We start from the raw sequence: 21,403 nt of genomic DNA on the forward strand, positions 1-21,403 counted from the left end.
CATGAGCCGCACTGGTCTGAGCTAGTGTACACAGTCCCGTTGGGACAGATGGGAACTCGTTTGATCAGCCTTAGGGGCTTTGTGCGTTGCCTGGTTACAATTAGCAAAGCATGTCTCAAAACTGTGACCAGTTTACAGCCGTGGCGATCACAACTTTGCTCGCGCTTTCAGCCAGACATGATTGTCATTTTTCTTAACAATCCAACACTTATCTCTTTTTTCAGTAGGTGTTAGGAATCATATAGTTAATGTATTGCACGGGTAACCAACTCATTTGTTTTGGGGTCCACATTTTCAGAGAGCTACTTCTCCCTTCACTATCAGCCATATTTGGGATATTCCTTAATGATTTCTGCTGTCAAATATCATCTTTATGACAGCACTCGAGTGTTTTTCAAGAATCCGCAGCAAAAATGTGAGTCTCACAAGTTTTTTGAACTGAACTCGCAGACAAAATGATGAAAAAGAGAGGACCTAAAATGGAACCTTGAGGAACACCACTAAGTTGAACAAATGACTACTGCCTGCATCTGAGCTAAAGAAGCTAAAGCAACACTTTAGTTACATAAATCACATTACGAAAAAAGGAAGGGTTGCCTTAAGACTCTAGAAAGAGGTTCCGCAGCCTCCGAAGCAGAACCTTCCAGGTTCTGTAACAGCTTCTTCCCTCAGGCCGTAAGACTCTTGAACGCATCATAATTAAATTAAATCATCCCCTCAACTCCCCCCAAAATGGATTAACTCACTGGAATAAAAAGACAATATAACATGCATCCATAAACGTGGATGCTTGTGAAAAAGTGCAATATATTTATCTGTACAGTAATTATTTATATATGCACCTTATTGCTTTTTTATCCTGCACTACCATGAGTTTATGTAACGAAATTTCGTTCTTATCTGTACTGTAAAGTTCAAATTTGAATGACAATAAAAACGAAGTCTATAAGTCTAAGTCTAAGTCAGTGTTTTTCAACCACTGTGCCAGTGTGAGATACATCTGGTGTGCCGTGGGAAATTATCTAATTTCACCTATTTGGGTTGAAAATATTTTTTGCAAACCAGTAATTATAGTCTGCCAAATATGTGTTGTTGTTGTTGAGTGTCTGTGCTGTCTAGAGCTCGGCAGAGTAGCCGTGTAATACTCTTCCATATCAGTAGGTGGCAGCCGGTAGCTAATTGCTTTGTAGATGTGGGAAACAGCGGGAGGCAGTGTGCAGGTAAAAAGGTATCTAATGCTGAAACCAAAAATAAACAAAAGGTGAGTGCCCCTAAGAAAAGGCATTGAAGCTTAGGGAAGGCTATGCAGAACGAGACTAAAACTGAACTTGCTACAAAGTAAACAAAAACAGAATGCTGAAGGACAGCAAAAACTTACTGTGGAGCAAAGACGGCGTCCACAACGACATGACAATCAACAATGTCCCCACAAAGAAGGATAAAAACAACTGAAATATTCTTGACTGCTAAAACAAAGTAGATACGGGAAATATCGCTCAAAGGAAGACATGAAACTGCTACAGGAAAATAGCAAAAAAAAAGACAAAAAGCCATCGCAAGACAAGAACTAAAACACTAGACACAGGAAAACAGCAAAAAACTCAAATTAAGTGAGGGTGTGATGTGACAGGTGGTGACAGTACACCTACTTTGAGACAAGAGCTATAGTGATGCATGCTTGGTTATGCTTTAAAGTCATATCCAACAATTGCGACGACAACTTTTTACTGTCAACTGAGTTTAGTTTTTTAATGATTTCTGCTGGTGGTGTGCCTCCGCATTTTTTGTGCCTTGGCTCAAAAAAGGTTGAAAAACAGTGGTTTAATGTACCGTAAGATTTTTTGTTAAAATAATGCAATTTTTTGTTAAAATAATGCCATTTTTTGTTAAAATAATGCCATTTTTTGTTAAAATAATGCCATTTTTTGTTAAAATAATGCGATTTTTTGTTAAAATAATAAATATTTTGTTAAAATAATGCAATTTTTTGTCAAAATAATGCCATTTTTTGTTAAAATGATGCAATTTTTTGTTAAAATAATGCAATTTTTTGTTAAAATAATGCCATTTTTTGTTAAAATAATGCCATTTTTTGTTAAAATAATAAATATTTTGTTAAAAATAATGCAATTTTTTGTTAAAATGATGGAATTTTTTGTTAAAATAATGCAATTTTTTGTTAAAATGATGGAATTTTTTGTTAAAATAATGCCATTTTTTGTTAAAATAATGCGATTTTTCGTTAAAATAATGCGATTTTTTGTTAAAATAATGTGATTTTTTGTTAAAATAATAAATCTTTTGTTAAAATAATGCAATTTTTTGTTAAAATAATGCAATTTTTTGTTAAAATAATGCAATTTTTTGTTAAAATGATGCAATTTTTTGTTAAAATGATGCAATTTTTTGTTAAAATAATGCAATTTTTTGTTAAAATAATGCAATTTTTTGTTAAAATAATGCAATTTTTTGTTAAAATGATGCAATTTTTTGTTAAAATAATGCCATTTTTTCTTAAAATAATGCAATTTTTTCTTAAAATAATGCAATTTTCTGTTAAAATAATGCGATTTTTTGTTAAAATAATGCGATTTTTTGTTAAAATAATACATCTTTTGTTAAATTAATGCGATTTTTTGTTAAAATAATAAATCTTTTGTTAAAATAATGCAATTTTTTGTTAAAATAATGCAATTTTTTGTTAAAATAATGCAATTTTTTGTTAAAATAATGCAATTTTTTGTTAAAATGATGCAATTTTTTGTTAAAATAATGCAATTTTTTGTTAAAATAATGCAATTTTTTGTCAAAATGATGCAATTTTTTGTTAAAATGATGCAATTTTTTGTTAAAATACTGCAATTTTTTCTTAAAATAATGCAATTTTTTGTTCAAATAATGCAATTTTTTGTTCAAATAATGCGATTTTTTGTTCAAATAATGCGATTTTTTGTTAAAATAATAAATCTTTTGTTAAAATAATGCAATTTTTTGTTAAAATAATGCAATTTTTTGTTAAAATAATGCAATTTTTTCTTAAAATGATGCAATTTTTTGTTAAAATAATGCACTTTTTTCTTAAAATAATGCAATTTTTTCTTAAAATAATGCAATTTTTTGTTCAAATAATGCAATTTTTTGTTAAAATAATGCAATTTTTTCTTAAAATAATGCAATTTTTTCTTAAAATAATGCAATTTTTTCTTAAAATAATGCAATTTTTTCTTAAAATAATGCAATTTTTTGTGGTCCCCTTTATTTAGAAAAGTATCGAAAAGTAACAAAATACATTTTAGTACCGGTACCAAAATATTGGTATCGGGACAACACTAGGCTTTGGTTCGTAAATCCAAAAGTTTGTACAATGAGGGGTTCGTAATTCGATGTTCCTCTGAATGTACATCAAATGTGGCATCATGGAGACATTTGATGTAGACAGAAACCTATAATAAAGGCCACCTAGAAAACAGTTCATTAACTTTATATCATTGACCATCAACGGATTGCACAAGCATTTGTACAAATAAACAATTTCATCAAATTGTTGATTAAATTGTTTTGACTGAACTATTTTTTCAATTACAAATCCCGACATTTGAGGCATAAACTAAACACACACTTGGCAGAATTTCAAGTGTCAGCCAAGTCTCGAACGGATTTAGCCGACTTGGCCGTTGTCTCGGTCCCAATGACTTCACCTCTGCAGGCCGCAGAGAATGGCTGCTGACTAACTAATCCTCTTTACACTCCTCATCTCTGCAGCCCTGCTTCCTGCCAGTTATGGACTTCTTTTTCAAACAGACCAGGTGGCGACCTACAACCCTGTCGGAATGAATCTTGGTTGAGTATTTGTCCTTTTGGGCTCGTCTGCGTACTTTTTTTTCCCCTTTATTGTTGTCTGGATTATGCCTGGAATTTCTCCCCCTGGTGTGGATCTTATGGAACGGGATCCTAAAGAATGGATTGTGCAGGGCTTGTTGCCTATAGCATGGACAACATCAAACACAAGGAGCGGATAACATGCAGAACATTAAAGGTCAGTGTGGGGATCTTCAATCTTGCTACTGTATATACACAACTTGTAGACTATGTACTCTAATCATTACACCTGTGATAACCCTTTAGCTGTTGAATTCAGATTCATTACAAGGGCACTTCTGCTCTCACCATGATGACATTTTTTGGGAATAATTTGACATATCCAGATTTTGAGGCTGTGGGCATCTGACTTATGACAGTGGACCCGTTGTTGGAAAGGGTGGTGGCAGTATCCAGCGCACTAGAACCACCTGGAGGAGTTTAACTCAGGAGCATTAACTCGCTCATGTCTAAATTTGGCTACCAGATCATTGGGTGAAAAGCTTCTGGCAGCACGTGGACTCAACCATGTGGTCTGAACAGGCAAACACTCAGTTCTGGCCCCCGCAGCTCAGGATCTTAAAGATACAAATGGATAGGGACCTCTTAGAGCAGGGGTCTCAAAGTCGTTTTCATGGTTGCCCTCAGAGGGCCGCTTTTAACAAGGAGTAATACAGGTAAAAGCCAGTAAATTAGAATATTTTGAAAAACTTGATTTATTTCAGTAATTGCATTCAAAAGGTGTAACTTGTACATTATATTTATTCATTGCACACAGACTGATGCATTCAAATGTTTATTTCATTTAATTTTGATGATTTGAAGTGGCAACAAATGAAAATCCAAAATTCCGTGTGTCACAAAATTAGAATATTACTTAAGGCTAATACAAAAAAAAAAGATTTTTAGAAATGTTGGCCAACTGAAAAGTATGAAAATGAAAAATATGAGCATGTACAATACTCAATACTTGGTTGGAGCTCCTTTTGCCTCAATTACTGCGTTAATGCGGCGTGGCATGGAGTCGATGAGTTTCTGGCACTGCTCAGGTGTTATGAGAGCCCAGGTTGCTCTGATAGTGGCCTTCAACTCTTCTGCGTTTTTGGGTCTGGCATTCTGCATCTTCCTTTTCACAATACCCCACAGATTTTCTATGGGGCTAAGGTCAGGGGAGTTGGCGGGCCAATTTAGAACAGAAATACCATGGTCCGTAAACCAGGCACGGGTAGATTTTGCGCTGTGTGCAGGCGCCAAGTCCTGTTGGAACTTGAAATCTCCATCTCCATAGAGCAGGTCAGCAGCAGGAAGCATGAAGTGCTCTAAAACTTGCTGGTAGACGGCTGCGTTGACCCTGGATCTCAGGAAACAGAGTGGACCGACACCAGCAGATGACATGGCACCCCAAACCATCACTGATGGTGGAAACTTTACACTTCAGGCAACGTGGATCCTGTGCCTCTCCTGTCTTCCTCCAGACTCTGGGACCTCGATTTCCAAAGGAAATGCAAAATTTGCATGGTTGGGTGATGGTTTGGGGTGCCATGTCATCTGCTGGTGTCGGTCCACTCTGTTTCCTGAGATCCAGGGTCAACGCAGCCGTCTACCAGCAAGTTTTAGAGCACTTCATGCTTCCTGCTGCTGACCTGCTCTATGGAGATGGAGATTTCAAGTTCCAACAGGACTTGGCGCCTACACACAGCGCAAAATCTACCCGTGCCTGGTTTATGGACCATGGTATTTCTGTTCTAAATTGGCCCGCCAACTCCCCTGACCTTAGCCCCATAGAAAATCTGTGGGGTATTGTGAAAAGGAAGATGCAGAATGCCAGACCCAAAAACGCAGAAGAGTTGAAGGCCACTATCAGAGCAACCTGGGCTCTCATAACACCTGAGCAGTGCCAGAAACTCATCGACTCCATGCCACGCCGCATTAACGCAGTAATTGAGGCAAAAGGAGCTCCAACCAAGTATTGAGTATTGTACATGCTCATATTTTTCATTTTCATACTTTTCAGTTGGCCAACATTTCTAAAAATCCCTTTTTGTATTAGCCTTAAGTAATATTCTAATTTTGTGACACACGGAATTTTGGATTTTCATTTGTTGCCACTTCAAATCATCAAAATTAAATGAAATAAACATTTGAATGCATCAGTCTGTGTGCAATGAATAAATATAATGTACAAGTTACACCTTTTGAATGCAATTACTGAAATAAATCAAGTTTTTCAAAATATTCTAATTTACTGGCTTTTACCTGTATATGAATATACAGTCGTGCAGGGGCGTCACTAGCTTTTAAGGACAGGGGGGGCTTAGCCCCTAGGGGATGGACAGGACGAGAGCGAACGTAGCGCACGAGCACAAAACTTCACAAACGGCTAACAAAGACTTAGAAATTATTCATTGTTATTATTATTATTTAAAAAATGCACGGGACGAAATGAAATGCTCCCCGGGACGATGGCTTTTAACCATTTTTTTTCTTTTTCTTTTAACGTATTTATTAATTTGACATTTTATATTAAATGTCTTGGTTTTTCCTCCCTCTGAAAATCCTATGAAATGTTTACCAAGCCATTCTATAACAATACAACAGCTATTAATGTAACAATACAATAAAATAAATATATTTAATGTTTTTTTCATTGTTTTAACATTAGACTAATGTATATTACTTTATATAGATTCTACAAGAGTGATGTGGGCATTTTCTATATGAACAAGTGCAAGGACCGCAGGCAAGGTCGCAGAGAAAATGCGGACTGGAATTTGAGTGATGTGGGCATTTTCTATATGAACAAGTGGAATGGATTGGACACCGACACACTAAAGGGGATCTCTACCTTAAAGTACCAATGATTGTCACACACACACACACACACACACTAGGTGTGGTGAAATGTGTCCTCTGCATTTGACCCATCCCCTTGTTCACCCCCTGGGAGGTGAGGGGAGCAGTGGGCAGCAGCGGTGCCGCGCCCGGGAATAATTTTTGGTGATTTACGCTATGAAGTGAGGGGAAACTGAGTGAATAATGACAGGTTATATGATTAATTTATTTAAACTCATATTCGGGCCACTTTATAATGAATATGTCGGCATGTATTTGTTAAAAAAATTAAAAAAAATGATATATATATATATATATATATATATATATATATATATATATATATATATATATATATATATATATATATATATATATATATATATATATATATATAACACCAAATTATTTAGGGGGGCTTAAGAATATTTTAGGGGGGCATGTTGTATCATTGTGGCATTACCACAGGTAACAATAATTATTACACTGTAACAATCATTTGTATCAACAATGGAGGAATAATGAATATAGCAATAATGGTAATAGACAATAGACAACATAGCAATAATGTAATAGACAACATAGCCATCCATCCATCCATCCATCTTCTACCGCTTATCCGAGGTCGGGTCGCGGGGGCAGCAGCCTAAGCAGGGAAGCCCAGACTTCCCTTTCCCCAGCCACTTCATCCAGCTCCTCCCGGGGGACCCCGAGGCGTTCCCAGGCCAGCCGGGAGACATAGTCTTCCCAACGTGTCCTGGGTCTTCCCCATGGCCTCCTACCGGTCGGACGTGCCCTAAACACCTCCCTAGGGAGGCGTTCGGGTGGCATCCTGACCAGATGCCCGAACCACCTCATCTGGCTCCTCTCGATGTGGAGGAGCAGCGGCTTTACTTTGAGCTCCTCCCGGATGACAGAGCTTCTCACGCTATCTCTAAGGGAGAGCCCCGCCACCCGGCGGAGGAAACTCATTTGGGCCGCTTGTACCCGTGATCTTGTCCTTTCGGTCATAACCCAAAGCTCATGACCATAGGTGAGGATGGGAACGTAGATCGACCGGTAAATTGAGAGCTTTGCCTTCCGGCTCAGCTCCTTCTTCACCACAACGGATCGATACAACGTCCGCATTACTGAAGACGCCGCACCAATCCGCCTGTCGATCTCACGATCCACTCTTCCCTCACTCGTGAACAAGACTCCGAGGTACTTGAACTCCTCCACTTGGGGCAAGATCTCCTCCCCAACCCGGAGATGGCACTCCACCCTTTTCCGGGCGAGAACCATGGACTCGGACTTGGAGGTGCTGATTCTCATCCCAGTCGCTTCACACTCGGCTGCGAACCGATCCAGTGAGAGCTGAAGATCTTGGCCAGAGGAAGCCATCAGGACCACATCATCTGCAAAAAGCAGAGACCTAATCCTGCAGCCACCAAACCAGATCCCCTCAACGCCTTGACTGCGCCTAGAAATTCTGTCCATAAAAGTTATGAACAGAATCGGTGACAAAGGGCAGCCTTGGCGGAGTCCAACCCTCACTGGAAACGTGTCGGCAATGCGGACCAAGCTCTGACACTGATCATACAGGGAGCGGACTGCCACAATCAGACAGTCCGATACCCCATACTCTCTGAGCACTCCCCACAGGACTTCCCGAGGGACACGGTCGAATGCCTTCTCCAAGTCCACAAAACACATGTAGACTGGTTGGGCAAACTCCCATGCACCCTCAAGGACCCTGCCGAGAGTATAGAGCTGGTCCACAGTTCCACGACCAGGACGAAAACCACACTGTTCCTCCTGAATCCGAGGTTCGACTATCCGGCGTAGCCTCCTCTCCAGTACACCTGAATAGACCTTACCGGAAAGGCTGAGGAGTGTGATCCCACGATAGTTAGAACACACCCACCGGTTCCCCTTCTTAAAGAGAGGAACCACCACCCCGGTCTGCCAGTCCAGTGGTACCGCCCCCGATGTCCACGCGATGCTGCAGAGTCTTGTCAACCAAGACAGCCCCACAGCATCCAGAGCCTTAAGGAACTCCGGGCGGATCTCATCCACCCCTGGGGCCTTGCCACCGAGGAGCTTTTTAACTACCTCAGCAACCTCAGCCCCAGAAATAGGAGAGCCCACCACAGGCACTGCTTCCTCATAGGAAGACGTGTTGGTGGGATTGAGGAGGTCTTCGAAGTATAAAAAAACGTTGTAGATTAGGCGGCAATAATTTGTTAAATGCTTTATATAAGATTATTAATGTATTATATTTAACAAGGTCATCAAATTTGAGCAACTTTGATTGCATAAACAGATTATGAGTATGTTCTAAATAACCAACGTTGTGAATGATCCGCACGGCTCTTTTCTGTAATATGATCAGAGGATGAATTGTGTTGTGGTAAGTATTCCCCCCATACTTCAACACAGTATGTAAGGTATGGCAGTACCAAGGTGCAGTATAGAGTACGGAGTGCATTTTCATTGAAGTATAGTTTTGCTTTGTTTATAATTGAGAGGCTTTTGGAGATTTTATGAATTTATTATGGGTCTACTGAAAATGTGAGGGTCAAAAGTATACATACAGCAATGTTAATATTTGCTTACATGTCCCTTGGCAAGTTTACCTGCAATAAGGCGCTTTTGGTAGCCATCCACAAGCTTCTGCTTGACCACTTGACCACAAAATTAGTGCAGTTCAGCTAAATGTGTTGCTTTTCTGACATGGACTTGTTTCTTCAGCATTGTCCACACGTTTAAGTCAGGACTTTGGGAAGGCCATTCTAAAACCTTCATTCTAGCCTGATTTAGCCACAGAACCTTCCTCCAGAAGGTCTTATCTTTGTCCATGTGATGTCATATGAAACAAAAATGGAGCTGTTTGGCCACAATACCCAGCAATATGTTTGGAGGAGAAAAGGTGAGGCCTTTAATCCCAGGAATACCAATTCCTACCGTCAAGCATGGTGGTGGTAGTATGCTCTGGGCCTGTTTTGCTACCAATGGAACTGGTGCTTTACAGAGAGTAAATGGGACAATGAAAAAGGAGGATTACCTCCAAATTCTTCAGGACAAGCTAAAATCATCAGTCGTAGGTTGGGTCTTGGGCGCAGTTGGGTGTTCCAACAGGACAATGACCCCAAACACACGTCAAAAGTGGTAAAGGAATCAGGCTAGAATGAAGGTTTTAGAATGGCCTTCCCAAAGTCCTGACTTAAACATGTGGACAATGCTGAAGAAACAAGTCCATGTCAGAAAATCAACACATTTAGCTGAACTGCACCAATTTTGTGGTCAAGTGGTCAAGCAGAAGCTTGTGGATGGCTACCAAAAGTGCCTTATTGCAGGTAAACTTGCCAAGGGACATGTAAGCAAATATTAACATTGCTGTATGTATACTTTTGACCCTCACATTTTCAGTAGACCCATAATAAATTCATACAAGAAGCAAACTTCATGAATGTTTTTTGTGATCAACAAGTATGTGCTCCAATCACTACATCACAGGGGTCACCAACGCGGTGCCCGCGGGCACCAGGTAGCCCGTAAGGACCAGATGAGTAGTCTGCTGGCCTGTTCTAAAAATAGCTCAAATAGCAGCACTTACCAGTGAACTGCATGTATTTTTTAAATTGTATTTATTTAATAGCAAGCTGGTCTCGCTTTGCTCGACATTTTTAATTCTAAGAGAGACAAAACTCAAATAGAATTTGAAAATCCAAGAAAATATTTTAAAGACTTGGTCTTCACTAACTGACAAAGAAACAGAAAACAGATTTGGTGTCCAGTTCAAAGTGTGACATGATTTATTTAAACATTTGAGAGTTGACTTTTGTATTTTACATGAGTTATTATTTGTACAAACTGTCACGACTGGGACTGTGGCGTGGTTTGTTCTCCCGAGGTGCAAAAGATTTGGACCATACGTACATGATTTATTTAAACACTATAACTACAAAAAAAAAAAGGATTAAACAAAAGGCGCGCACAGGGGCGGAAGTACAAAACTTGACTATAAACACAAAACTTGCACAAAGGCAGAAACTATGAACAATTAAACAAAACTTGCAAACTATGGCATGAATAAAGAAAACTTACTTGGACGAGAAACCGGCATGAAAAAAGAGCAGCAAGGGTCTTAAGAATACTTGCCAACCCTCCCGAATTTTCCGGGAGACTCCCGAAATTCAGCGCCTCTCCCGAAAACCTCCCGATTTTCAGCCGGAGCTGGAGGCCACGCCCCCTCCAGCTCCATGCGGACCTGAGTGAGGACAGACTTTTTTCAGACAGGAGGACAACAGGGTGACAAGAACTAAATCATCCAGACTAGAGATAAATTGTATTATTACGTTTATCTTACCTAAAAATAAATATATTTATTAATTAAAAAAAAACAAAAAACCTAAATACATTTTTACTATATTTTGCTAAAAACATCAACATTTATTGTATTTTTATTTTTATTTTTCCTGACTCCTTATTACATCCAGCCATAGAATTATACATTAAAATAAACATATTTGAAATAATTAATTTTAAATTATCATGATAATTCATTTAAAATGACCATATTTAATTATTAAAATAATTGCTTGTTTATCAACCACTTTAGCATTTTATTCATTACATTTTGAAGCTCTCAGAAGCCAAGTTATGTTATATTCCTTAAGATTTATTTATGCAAGTTTGAAGTATCAATACACAGTTTTGTTTGCATATTTTCAGGATGTATATATATATATATATATATATATATATATATATATATATATATATGTATATATGAAATACTTGACTTGGTGAATTCTAGCTGTCAATATACTCCTCCTCTCTTAACCACACCCCAACTACGCCCCGTCCCACCCCGACCACGCCCCCCACCTCCCGAAATCGGAGGTCTCAAGGTTGGCAAGTATGGTCTTAAGGGTGTGTGGAGAGTGTGCAGAAGCATAAATGCGGGATGTCGCCAGAAAGACAAACTGAAAACAATGAACTTAAATACTACAGACATGATTAACTAAAACAGGTGCGTGACTCAAAACGTGAAACAGGTGCGTGACGTGACAGGTGAAAACTAATGGGTTGCTGTGGTGACAAACAAGAGTGCACAATGAGTCCAAACGTGGAACAGGTGAAACTAATGGGTAACCGTGGAAACAAGACAAGGGAGTGAAAAGCCAGAAACTAAAGAGTCCAATAACTAAACAAAACAAAACATGACTAAAACATGGTGCAAAGTCATTCATGATTTGTTAAAAAATGTTAGTGTCTAGCTAGTTAAAATGGGATGTTGTGATTTCACAAGACTGTCTTAGAAGTGATCATTTGAAAACGTTCAATTTGAAAAATGTGCACTTAGAGAAAATATAAAAATAAAGTGTTGCATATTGATATTTATCTGTTTGTATATATATATTTATTGTGAGAAATCATTAAGATGATCAGTGTTTCCACAAAGATAAATATCATTAATTATTAATAATAACATAGAGTTAAAGGTAAATTGAGCAAATTGGCTATTTCTGGCAAGTGTGTATCAAACTGGTAGCCCCTGCGATAAGGTGGCGACTTGTCCAGGGTGTACCCTGCCTTCCGCCCTATTGTAGCTGAGATAGGCTCCAGCGCCCCCCGCGACCCCAAAGGGAATAAGCGGTAGAAAATGGATGGATGGAAACTGGTAGCCCCTCGCATTAATCAGTACCCAAGAAGTAGCTCTTGGTTTCAAAAAGGTTGGTGACCCCTGCTCTAGACATTGTAATAACAACCAAAAAAATATATAAAAGACATTTTAATGACTTGAATCTGATGAATCCAGTCCAATGAAACTAATAGATGTTGTTCGAAGGAACCCTTGAGAGGTTGTGTGAGTTCATGGCCAGAAGGCATGACTTATAAACAGATGTACCATCCAATAGCCTTGTGAGACTGAACAATAGGACCCAATGACTATGTAAATGTGGTAAAAAATATATATAATAGATTGTTTTTTAGGATGGTTAAAGGGAAACATTATCACAATTTCAGAAGGGTTAAAACCATTAAAAATCAGTTCCCAGTGGCTTATTATATTTTTCGAAGTTTTTTTCAAAATTTTACCCATCACGCAATATCCCTAAAAAAAGCTTCAAAGTGCCTGATTTTAACCATCGTTATATACACCCGTCCATTTTCCTGTGACGTCACATAGTGATGCCAACACAAACAAACATGGCGCATAGAACAGCAAGCTATAGCGACATTAGCTCGGATTCAGACTCGGATTTCAGCGGCTTAAGCGATTCAACAGATTACGCATGTATTGAAACGGATGGTTGTAGTGTGGAGGCAGGTAGCGAAAACCAAATTGAAGAAGAAACTGAAGCTATTGAGCCATATCGGTTTGAACCGTATGCAAGCGAAACCGACGAAAACGACACGACAGCCAGCGACACGGGAGAAAGCGAGGACGAATTCGGCGATCGCCTTCTAACCAACGATTGGTATGTGTTTGTTTGGCATTAAAGGAAACTAACAACTATGAACTAGGTTTACAGCATATGAAATACATTTGGCAACAACATGCACTTTGAGAGTGCAGACAGCCCAATTTTCATCATATTCTGTAGACATACCCTCATCCGCGCTCTTTTCCTGAAAGCTGATCTGTCTAGTTTTGGAGTTGATGTCAGCAGGCCAGGGAAGCTAGGGTCGATAGGGGGTTTAGCCCGCTCGTCTGCGGGAACAAACTGCCGCCATTGCTTGCCATGCTACCGAGGTCCTTTGTCCCTGAATTGCTCACACACTCGGGCAGATTCAATGGGGGTCTGGCGGCAGATTTCTTTGACTTTATGGTTGGAAATGCATCTGCTTTGAGTGTCGCAGGATATCCACACATTCTTGCCATCTCTGTCGTAGCATAGCTTTCGTCGGTAAAGTGTGCGGAACAAACGTCCAATTTCTTGCCGCTTTCGCATCTTTGGGCCACTGGTGTAACTTGAATCCGTCCCTGTTCGTGTTGTTACACCCTCCGACAACACACCGACGAGGCATGATGTCTCCAAGGTACGGAAAACAGTCGAAAAAACGGAAAATAACAGAGCTGATTTGACTCAGTGTTTGAGAAAATGTTGACGTTGTGACTAAGGCTGAAACGACGCGTCGACGTAGTCGACGTCATCGGTTACGTAAATACGTCGACGCCGTTTTTGTGCGTCGGCGCGTCGCATATTTACGTCACACTACTTTACTGTCATGGCGGAGCGCAAAGCAGACGATGTGAGCGAGGGGAAAAAAGCACGCCAAAAGTCGTCAAAAGTGTGGGAGTATTTCAATAAACGGCCTAATAATGTTGTTGTATGCACACTGTGTCGAGCGGAAATGGCCTATCATAGCAGCACAACGGCTATGAACGAACATTTGAAAAGAAAACCCCCGACAGCGTTCTTGCCATCACCATCAACAAGTCAATCGTCCGCGTGCGTATACGTTGTCATCATTACACAAAAACATGAATGTGTCATTTGTATCTGCGTTGTAAATTCATAAACTAAAGCACCGTTTCGCTCTGAGAGGCGCGTTTGGCGTGCCTGTTCAGTGTTTACAAAGACGCGCTCCTCTTTAACGCTGTGGAGAGGCGGCGGCGGCGAGCGAGCGGCGAGGCGGGGCGCGCCGGGAGCGACGCCGCAAACGTGCCCAGGTGCGCGATCCGCGCAGTTGGAAGAGAAAAGACTTTGTGTAAAATTAAAAGATTGTAAACCTGGCAAAGCCGTCTGGCGTTCAGTCTGTCGGTCCTGAAAGAACCCCACGGCACAAGACGTGTCACAAACGCTAACGTTAATTAGTTGTGCAAATACCTTTTACAACATTAACAGTTACATATACTATGTACAAACCAACAATTAACTTTCACTTTAATCATACTATCATTGTTGTGTTATTAAGAAAAATAAGCAATACTTTTACTTTTGTTGAAATGTTTACACTGTACACTTTTTTGTATTGGATGTTTAGCTTTATTTTTGCACATTTTAGCAAATAAGCAATACTTTTACTTTTGTTGAAATGTTTACACTTGTTACAGAATATTTCCGTTTTGCACTTTTTTGTATTGGATGTTTATCTTTATTTTTGCACATTTTAAAGCAAAATAAGCAATACTTTTACTTTTGAAATGCTTATACTATTCCAGAATATTAAGATTTGCACTGGATGTTTACTTTTATATTTGCACATTAAAAAGCAAATAAGCTACTTTTAATTTTGTTAAATGTTAAAAGTTTTAAATGTTTACATTGTTACAGAATATTTTGTCATGTTGTTGTCAATGTTGACTGACTAGTGGCCATACTTTTTTTTTTTGTAAATAAAAGCCATGCCTTTTGAAAAAACTGGCCTACATTTATTTTTTCCTCTTCATTTTAAATTAAAAAAAAATCGGTAAAAGGAAAAATAATCTATAGATTAATCGAAAAAAATAATCTATAGATTAACCGATTAATCGAAAAAAAAAATAATCTATAGATTAATCGATAGAAAAATAATCGTTAGCTGCAGCCCTAGTTGTGACGTCATCGCTCCGAGAGCGAATAATAGAAAGGCGTTTAATTCACCAAAATTCACCCATTTAGAGTTCGGAAATCGGTTACAAAAATATATGGTCTTTTTTCTGCAACATCAAGGTATATATTGACGCTTACATAGGTCTGGTGATAATGTTCCCCTTTAAAGGTAACGTTGTAATTTTACAACAAGGGGTGTTACAGGCTTGCGTTTTTTTTGGTTTTTCTTGCCCAGTCTACCCCGCGTCTTTCACCAGATTGGTATAGGCTTGAATGTCCGACTTTATTTCATCATTTCCAGGCCGACATCTTTGCCGTATTTGACATCAACTACTAAAGCCACGGTTGCTATGGTGACCTTTGCTGAGACCACAAAGATCTCTCCTATGGAGCTGCGCGAGCCATCCTGCCTGACCACCACCTTCTCCCCGGGACTGCGGCGTAAAAACATGCTTTGGCAGAAAGCCGTGAAGCACATTATCATCCAGCAGGAGCTCAGCGCCCAGGTGAGGTTTGATCCCTTCTCCGGTTCTATCTGCCAGAACTGATGGTATGTTGTTATTTGGTATACCAGGTGGGCGTAGAGCCAGCACGCAAGATCTTCGTGACGGATGCCTACATGGAAGACATCAACAGACAAATCCGCAGCAAGGCCTCGCGTGGATTCAAGCGGCGCTCCTCTGCATTCCGAGTCCACCCTTCCCAAATCAGCAGCTCCATGAGCACGCACCACAGCGCGAGAGGATCCGGCGGCGAATACGCCAGCGATGCCGACTTCTTTGTCCACTGGGGCCGCATTATACACGGGATTTACATACCCACCCTGAGGCACACCTTTAAGTCGCGAGACCTGGAGAAACTCTACCAGCAACACTCCTCTCACCAAAGACGCAACTCCTTAGCCATCACTAACGTCATCGACGCCATGGCCAAGCTGCAGATCCTGGTTTTGTACCTGGCTCTGGCCCCGGAGGATGTCAGGGACCCTCTACGAGGCTGTTTGACGTTCATGTTCATGGTGTTTGCAGTGGCGTTGTGTATCGTGGTTTTGACCTACAAGGACTCTATGTCGCCGCGGTGGCTTCATTACGCCGGGCTTGCCAGCTGGCTGTCGCAGTCCACGCAGGTATTGGGGGGATTGGCGTACGGACTAGAAAAAGACCCGTCCTGGTACCTTTTGTTCTCGTTGTTCGCCACGTACACGCTGCTGCCGCTACCTCTTCTGTGGGCCATGTGTGCTGGGTCGCTAACGTCTGCGTTGCATCTTCTCGTGGAGATCATATGCTACCGCAACAATGCAGTACTTTTAAGGAAGGTAGTGCAGGTCTAACTATTATATGCAGAAACTGACTCTAATTCTCCGTACATTCTGGTTGAATTGAGTTGATAAATGCTTGTTTTGGTTGCAGGTGTTTGCCAAAGGCCTTCTGTACCTTGGTATGAACACAGCTGGATTCTTCATTCACTACCTGACGGACCATTCCCAGCGACAAGTATTCCTAGAAACGCGGCGTTGCATTGAAGGACGCCTGAAACTGGAACAGGAGAACCAGAGACAGGTAGGATAATGAGCATATCTGGAGTGTAGAAGCCAGACTTTTCCCTTCATTCTATTATTTTGTGTATTCCGGATAACCAGCGTCCTCAACAGTAGACATTGGATTTTGGTCAACAAAACCCAAAACCGGTGAAGTTGGCACGTTGTGTAAATGGTAAATAAAAACAGAATACATCCATCCATCCATCCATCTTCTTCCGCTTATCCGAGGTCGGGTCGCGGGGGCAGCAGCCTAAGCAGGGAAGCCCAGACTTCCCTCTCTCCAGCCACTTCGTCCAGCTCTTCCTGTGGGACCCCGAGGCGTTCCCAGGCCAGCCGGGAGACATAGTCTTCCCAACGTGTCCTGGGTCTTCCCCGCGGCCTCCTACCGGTCGTACGTGCCCTAAACACCTCCCTAGGGAGGCGTTCGGGTGGCATCCTGACCAGATGCCCGAACCACCTCATCTGGCTCTTCTCGATGTGGAGGAGCAGCGGCTTTACTTTGAGCTCCCCCCGGATGGCAGAGCTTCTCACCCTATCTCTAAGGGAGAGCCCCGTCACCCGGCGGAGGAAACTCATTTGGGCCGCTTGTACCCGTGATCTTGTCCTTTCGGTCATAACCCAAAGCTCATGACCATAGGTGAGGATGGGAACGTAGATCGACCGGTAAATTGAGAGCTTTGCCTTCCGGCTCAGCTCCTTCTTCACCACAACGGATCGATACAGCGTCCGCATTACTGAAGACACCGCACCGATCCGCCTGTCGATCTCACGATCCACTCTTCCCTCACTCGTGAACAAGACTCCGAGGTACTTGAACTCCTCCACTTGGGGCAAGATCTCCTCCCCAACCCGGAGATGGCACTCCACCCTTTTCCGGGCGAGAACCATGGACTCAGACTTGGAGATGCTGATTCTCATCCCAGTCGCTTCACACTCGGCTGCGAACCGATCCAGTGAGAGCTGAAGATCCTGGCCAGATGAAGCCATCAGGACCACATCATGTTTAAAAAGCAGAGACCTAATCCTGCAGCCACCAAACCAGATCCCCTCAACGCCTTGACTGCGCCTAGAAATTCTGTCCATAAAAGTTATGAACAGAATCGGTGACAAAGGGCAGCCTTGGCGGAGTCCAACCCTCACTGGAAACGTGTCCGACTTACTGCCGGCAATGCGGACCAAGCTCTGGCACTGAGCATACAGGGAGCGGACTGCCACAATCAGACAGTCCGATACCCCATACTCTCCGAGCACTCCCCACAGGACTTCCCGGGGTACACGGTCGAATGCCTTCTCCAAGTCCACAAAGCACATGTAGACTGGTTGGGCAAACTCCCATGCACCCTCAAGGACCCTGCCGAGAGTATAGAGCTGGTCCACAGTTCCACGACCAGGACGAAAACCACACTGTTCCTCCTGAATCCGAGGTTCGACTATCCGGCGTAGCCTCCTCTCCAGTACACCTGAATAGACCTTACCGGGAAGGCTGAGGAGTGTGATCCCACGATAGTTAGAACACACCCTCCGGTTCCCCTTCTTAAAGAGAGGAACCACCACCCCGGTCTGCCAATCCAGAGGTACTGCCCCCGATGTCCACGCGATGCTGCAGAATCTTGTCAACCAAGACAGCCCCACAGCATCCAGAGCCTTAAGGAACTCCGGGCGGATCTCATCCACCCCCGGGGCCTTGCCACCGAGGAGCTTTTTAACTACCTCAGCAACCTCAGCCCCAGAAATAGGAGAGCCCACCACAGACTCCCCAGGCACTGCTTCCTCATAGGAAGACGTGTTGGTGGGATTGAGGAGGTCTTCGAAGTATTCCCTCCACCGATCCACAACATCCGCAGTCGAGGTCAGCAGAACACCATCCTCGCCATACACGGCGTTGATAGTGCACTGCTTCCCCTTCCTGAGGCGGCGGAATACAATGATTTGCAAATCCTGTTCAACTTATATTCAATTGAATAGACAGCAAAGACAAGATACTTAACGTTCAAGCTTGAAAACGTTATTTTTTGCAAATATTAGCTCATTTGGAATTTGATGCCTGCAACATGTTTCTAAAAAATCTAACACAAGTGGCAAAAAAAGACTGAGAAAGTTGAGGAATGCTCATCAAAGACTTATTTGGAACATCCCACAGGTGAACAGGCTAATTGGGAACAGGTTGGTGCCATGGGGTCAGTCCTTCACAAACAAGGATGGGGCGAGGGTCACCACTTTATCAACAAATGCAGGAGCAAATTGTTTAAGAACAACATTTCTCAACCAGCTATTGCAAGGAATTTAGGGATTTCACCATCTACGCTCCGTAATATCATCAAAAGGTTCAGAGAATCTGGAGAAATCACTGCACGTAAGCAATGATATTACGGACCTTTGATCGCTCAGGCGGTACTGCGTCCAAAAGCGACGTCAGTGTGTAAAGGATATCACCACATGGGCTCAGGAACACTTCCGAAAACCACTGTCAGTAACTACAGTTGGTCACTACATCTGTAAGTGCAAGATAAAACTCTACTATGCAAAGCGAAAGCCATTTATCAACAACACATTCCACTGTCATGTCTGTGTGATCATGTTTTGTTTTAGTCATGTTCGGTTTTGTTTTTGGACTTTTTGTGCACTTTTGTTTTTTTTTGTCACCATAGCAACCATTAGTTTTCACCTGTCACGTCACGCACCTGTTTCACGTTTTGAGTCACGCACCTGCTTTCACTAATCATGTCTATAGTATTTAAGTTCATTGTTTTCAGTTTGTCGTGCTGACGACATCCCGCATTTATGCTTCTGCACACTCTCCACACACCCTTAAGACCCTTGCTGCTCTTTTTTCATGCCGGTTCCATGCCAAGTAAGTTTTTGTTTATTAAGCCACAGTTAGTGTTTTTTGTTGTTCATAGTTTCTGCCTTTGTGCAATTATTTGTTTTCATAGCCAAGTCGTTTCCCCGCCACTGTGCGCGCTTTTCGTTTGTACTTTTTTTTGTAGTTATGGTGTTTAAATAAATCATGTATTCACCTTCACGCCACATCTGGTCCAAATCACTTGCACCTCGGGAGAACAAACCAAGCCATGGTCCTAGTCTTGACACCCACAGGTGAACAGGCTAATTGGGAACAGGTGGGTGCCATGATTGGGTATAAAAGCAGCTTCCATGAAATGCTCAGTCATTCACAAACAAGGATGGGGCGAGGGTCACCACTTTGTCAACAAATGCGTGAGCAAATTGTTGAACAGTTTAAGAACAACATTTCTCAACCAGTTATTGCAAGGAATTTAGGGATTTCACCATCTACGCTCCGTAATACCATCAAAAGGTTCAGAGAATCTGGAGAAATCACTGCACGTAAGCGATGATATTACGGACCTTCGATCCCTCAGGCAGTACTGCATCAAAAAGCGACATCAGTGTGTAAAGGATATCACCACATGGGCTCAGGAACACTTCAGAAAACCACTGTCAGTAACTACAGTTCGGTAAGTGCAAGTTAAAACTCTACTATGCAAAGCGAAATACATTTATCAACTGTCACGTTCAAACACTGAGGACATCTATTAAACAAGACAAAAGGCAAGGAATCAAACAGAGACAGAATTCAATTTGGACTCAATATTGAGGAGAGACATGGCCACTGCACTCTCTGTACAGTCCTGCACCACGCTCTGACGAAGAAGGTTTTCGTCTTCTCATTTACTCAGATGTTCAATGTTCACGCACCAACACATGTCACAGCAGGAATGGGAAGTATGTAAAACAGTCATTGTTTTCGGTCGCTTTGAAGTCCAAGAAGAGGATTTCTCGGGCTTGGGCTCTTCCTGGATCCAGCTGGGGCAGGTGTTGGAGGACAATGGATAACCCCTCCCGTCTCCTGACCACAGGGACTTCAAGAGGGCAGCGGGTCGTAAATAGCGTTGACCTCGGTTACCAAATAGTTGGAAGAGAGTTTGTGAAATATTTCAAAGATAGTTCGTTTAACACTTCAAAGAGAATTCCTCTGGAAGTTGAGCAGATCCTGCCATCTGTCCGTGTTGAAATCACAGTGGCGTTTCACGAGCCTTCTTCCTCTTGTTAGGCCTCGAAAGACAGCATTCATAATACAACGTTTCTTTTGTGATAACTTACAAACAATTATTCCAACATCAACAACACCCAGAAACGCCGCTGGCTTCGCTAGGCCCGAGCTCATCTAAGATGGACTGATGCAAAGTGGAAAAGTGTTCTGTGGTCTGACGAGTCCACATTTCAAATTGTTTTTGGAAACTGTGGACGTCGTGTCCTCCGGAACAAAGAGGAAAAGAACCATCCGGTCTGTTATAGGCTCAAAAGTTTAAAGTGTAAAAGCCAGCATGTGTGATGGTATGGGGGTGTATTAGTGCCCAAGACATGGGTAACTTACACATCTGTGAAGGCACCATTAATGCTGAAAGGTACATACAGGTTTTGGAGCAACATATGTTGCCATCCAAGCAACGTTATCATGGACGCCCCTGCTTATTTCAGCTTGTTTCAAACGTTTACTGAGTGTTGTTAAAGGGAAAGGCCATGTAACCATCCATCCATCCATCCATCTTCTTCCGCTTATCCGAGGTCGGGTCGCGGGGGCAGCAGCTTAAGCAGGGAAGCCCAGACTTCCCTCTCCCCAGCC

The 21,403-nt window shown here is 41.8% G+C and overlaps 1 protein-coding gene across 1 annotated transcript in view; it reads left to right on the forward strand.

Annotated features, from left to right (window-relative positions):
- The first annotated feature begins 3,790 nt into the window (after positions 1-3,790).
- The window catches only part of LOC133623675 (adenylate cyclase type 8), an 81,323-nt gene continuing 63,710 nt past the window's right edge, over positions 3,791-21,403 (forward strand). The window contains exons 1-4 of the mRNA XM_061986956.1: positions 3,791-4,036; positions 15,520-15,724; positions 15,793-16,533; positions 16,628-16,777. Of these exons, the coding sequence (XP_061842940.1) occupies positions 15,569-15,724; positions 15,793-16,533; positions 16,628-16,777 (1,047 nt within the window). The 5' untranslated portion in view covers positions 3,791-4,036; positions 15,520-15,568. The remainder of the gene's footprint in view (positions 4,037-15,519; positions 15,725-15,792; positions 16,534-16,627; positions 16,778-21,403) is intronic.

This window comes from Nerophis lumbriciformis, linkage group LG26, assembly GCF_033978685.3.
Source record: "Nerophis lumbriciformis linkage group LG26, RoL_Nlum_v2.1, whole genome shotgun sequence".
In the NCBI taxonomy this organism is placed as follows: domain Eukaryota; kingdom Metazoa; phylum Chordata; class Actinopteri; order Syngnathiformes; family Syngnathidae; genus Nerophis; species Nerophis lumbriciformis.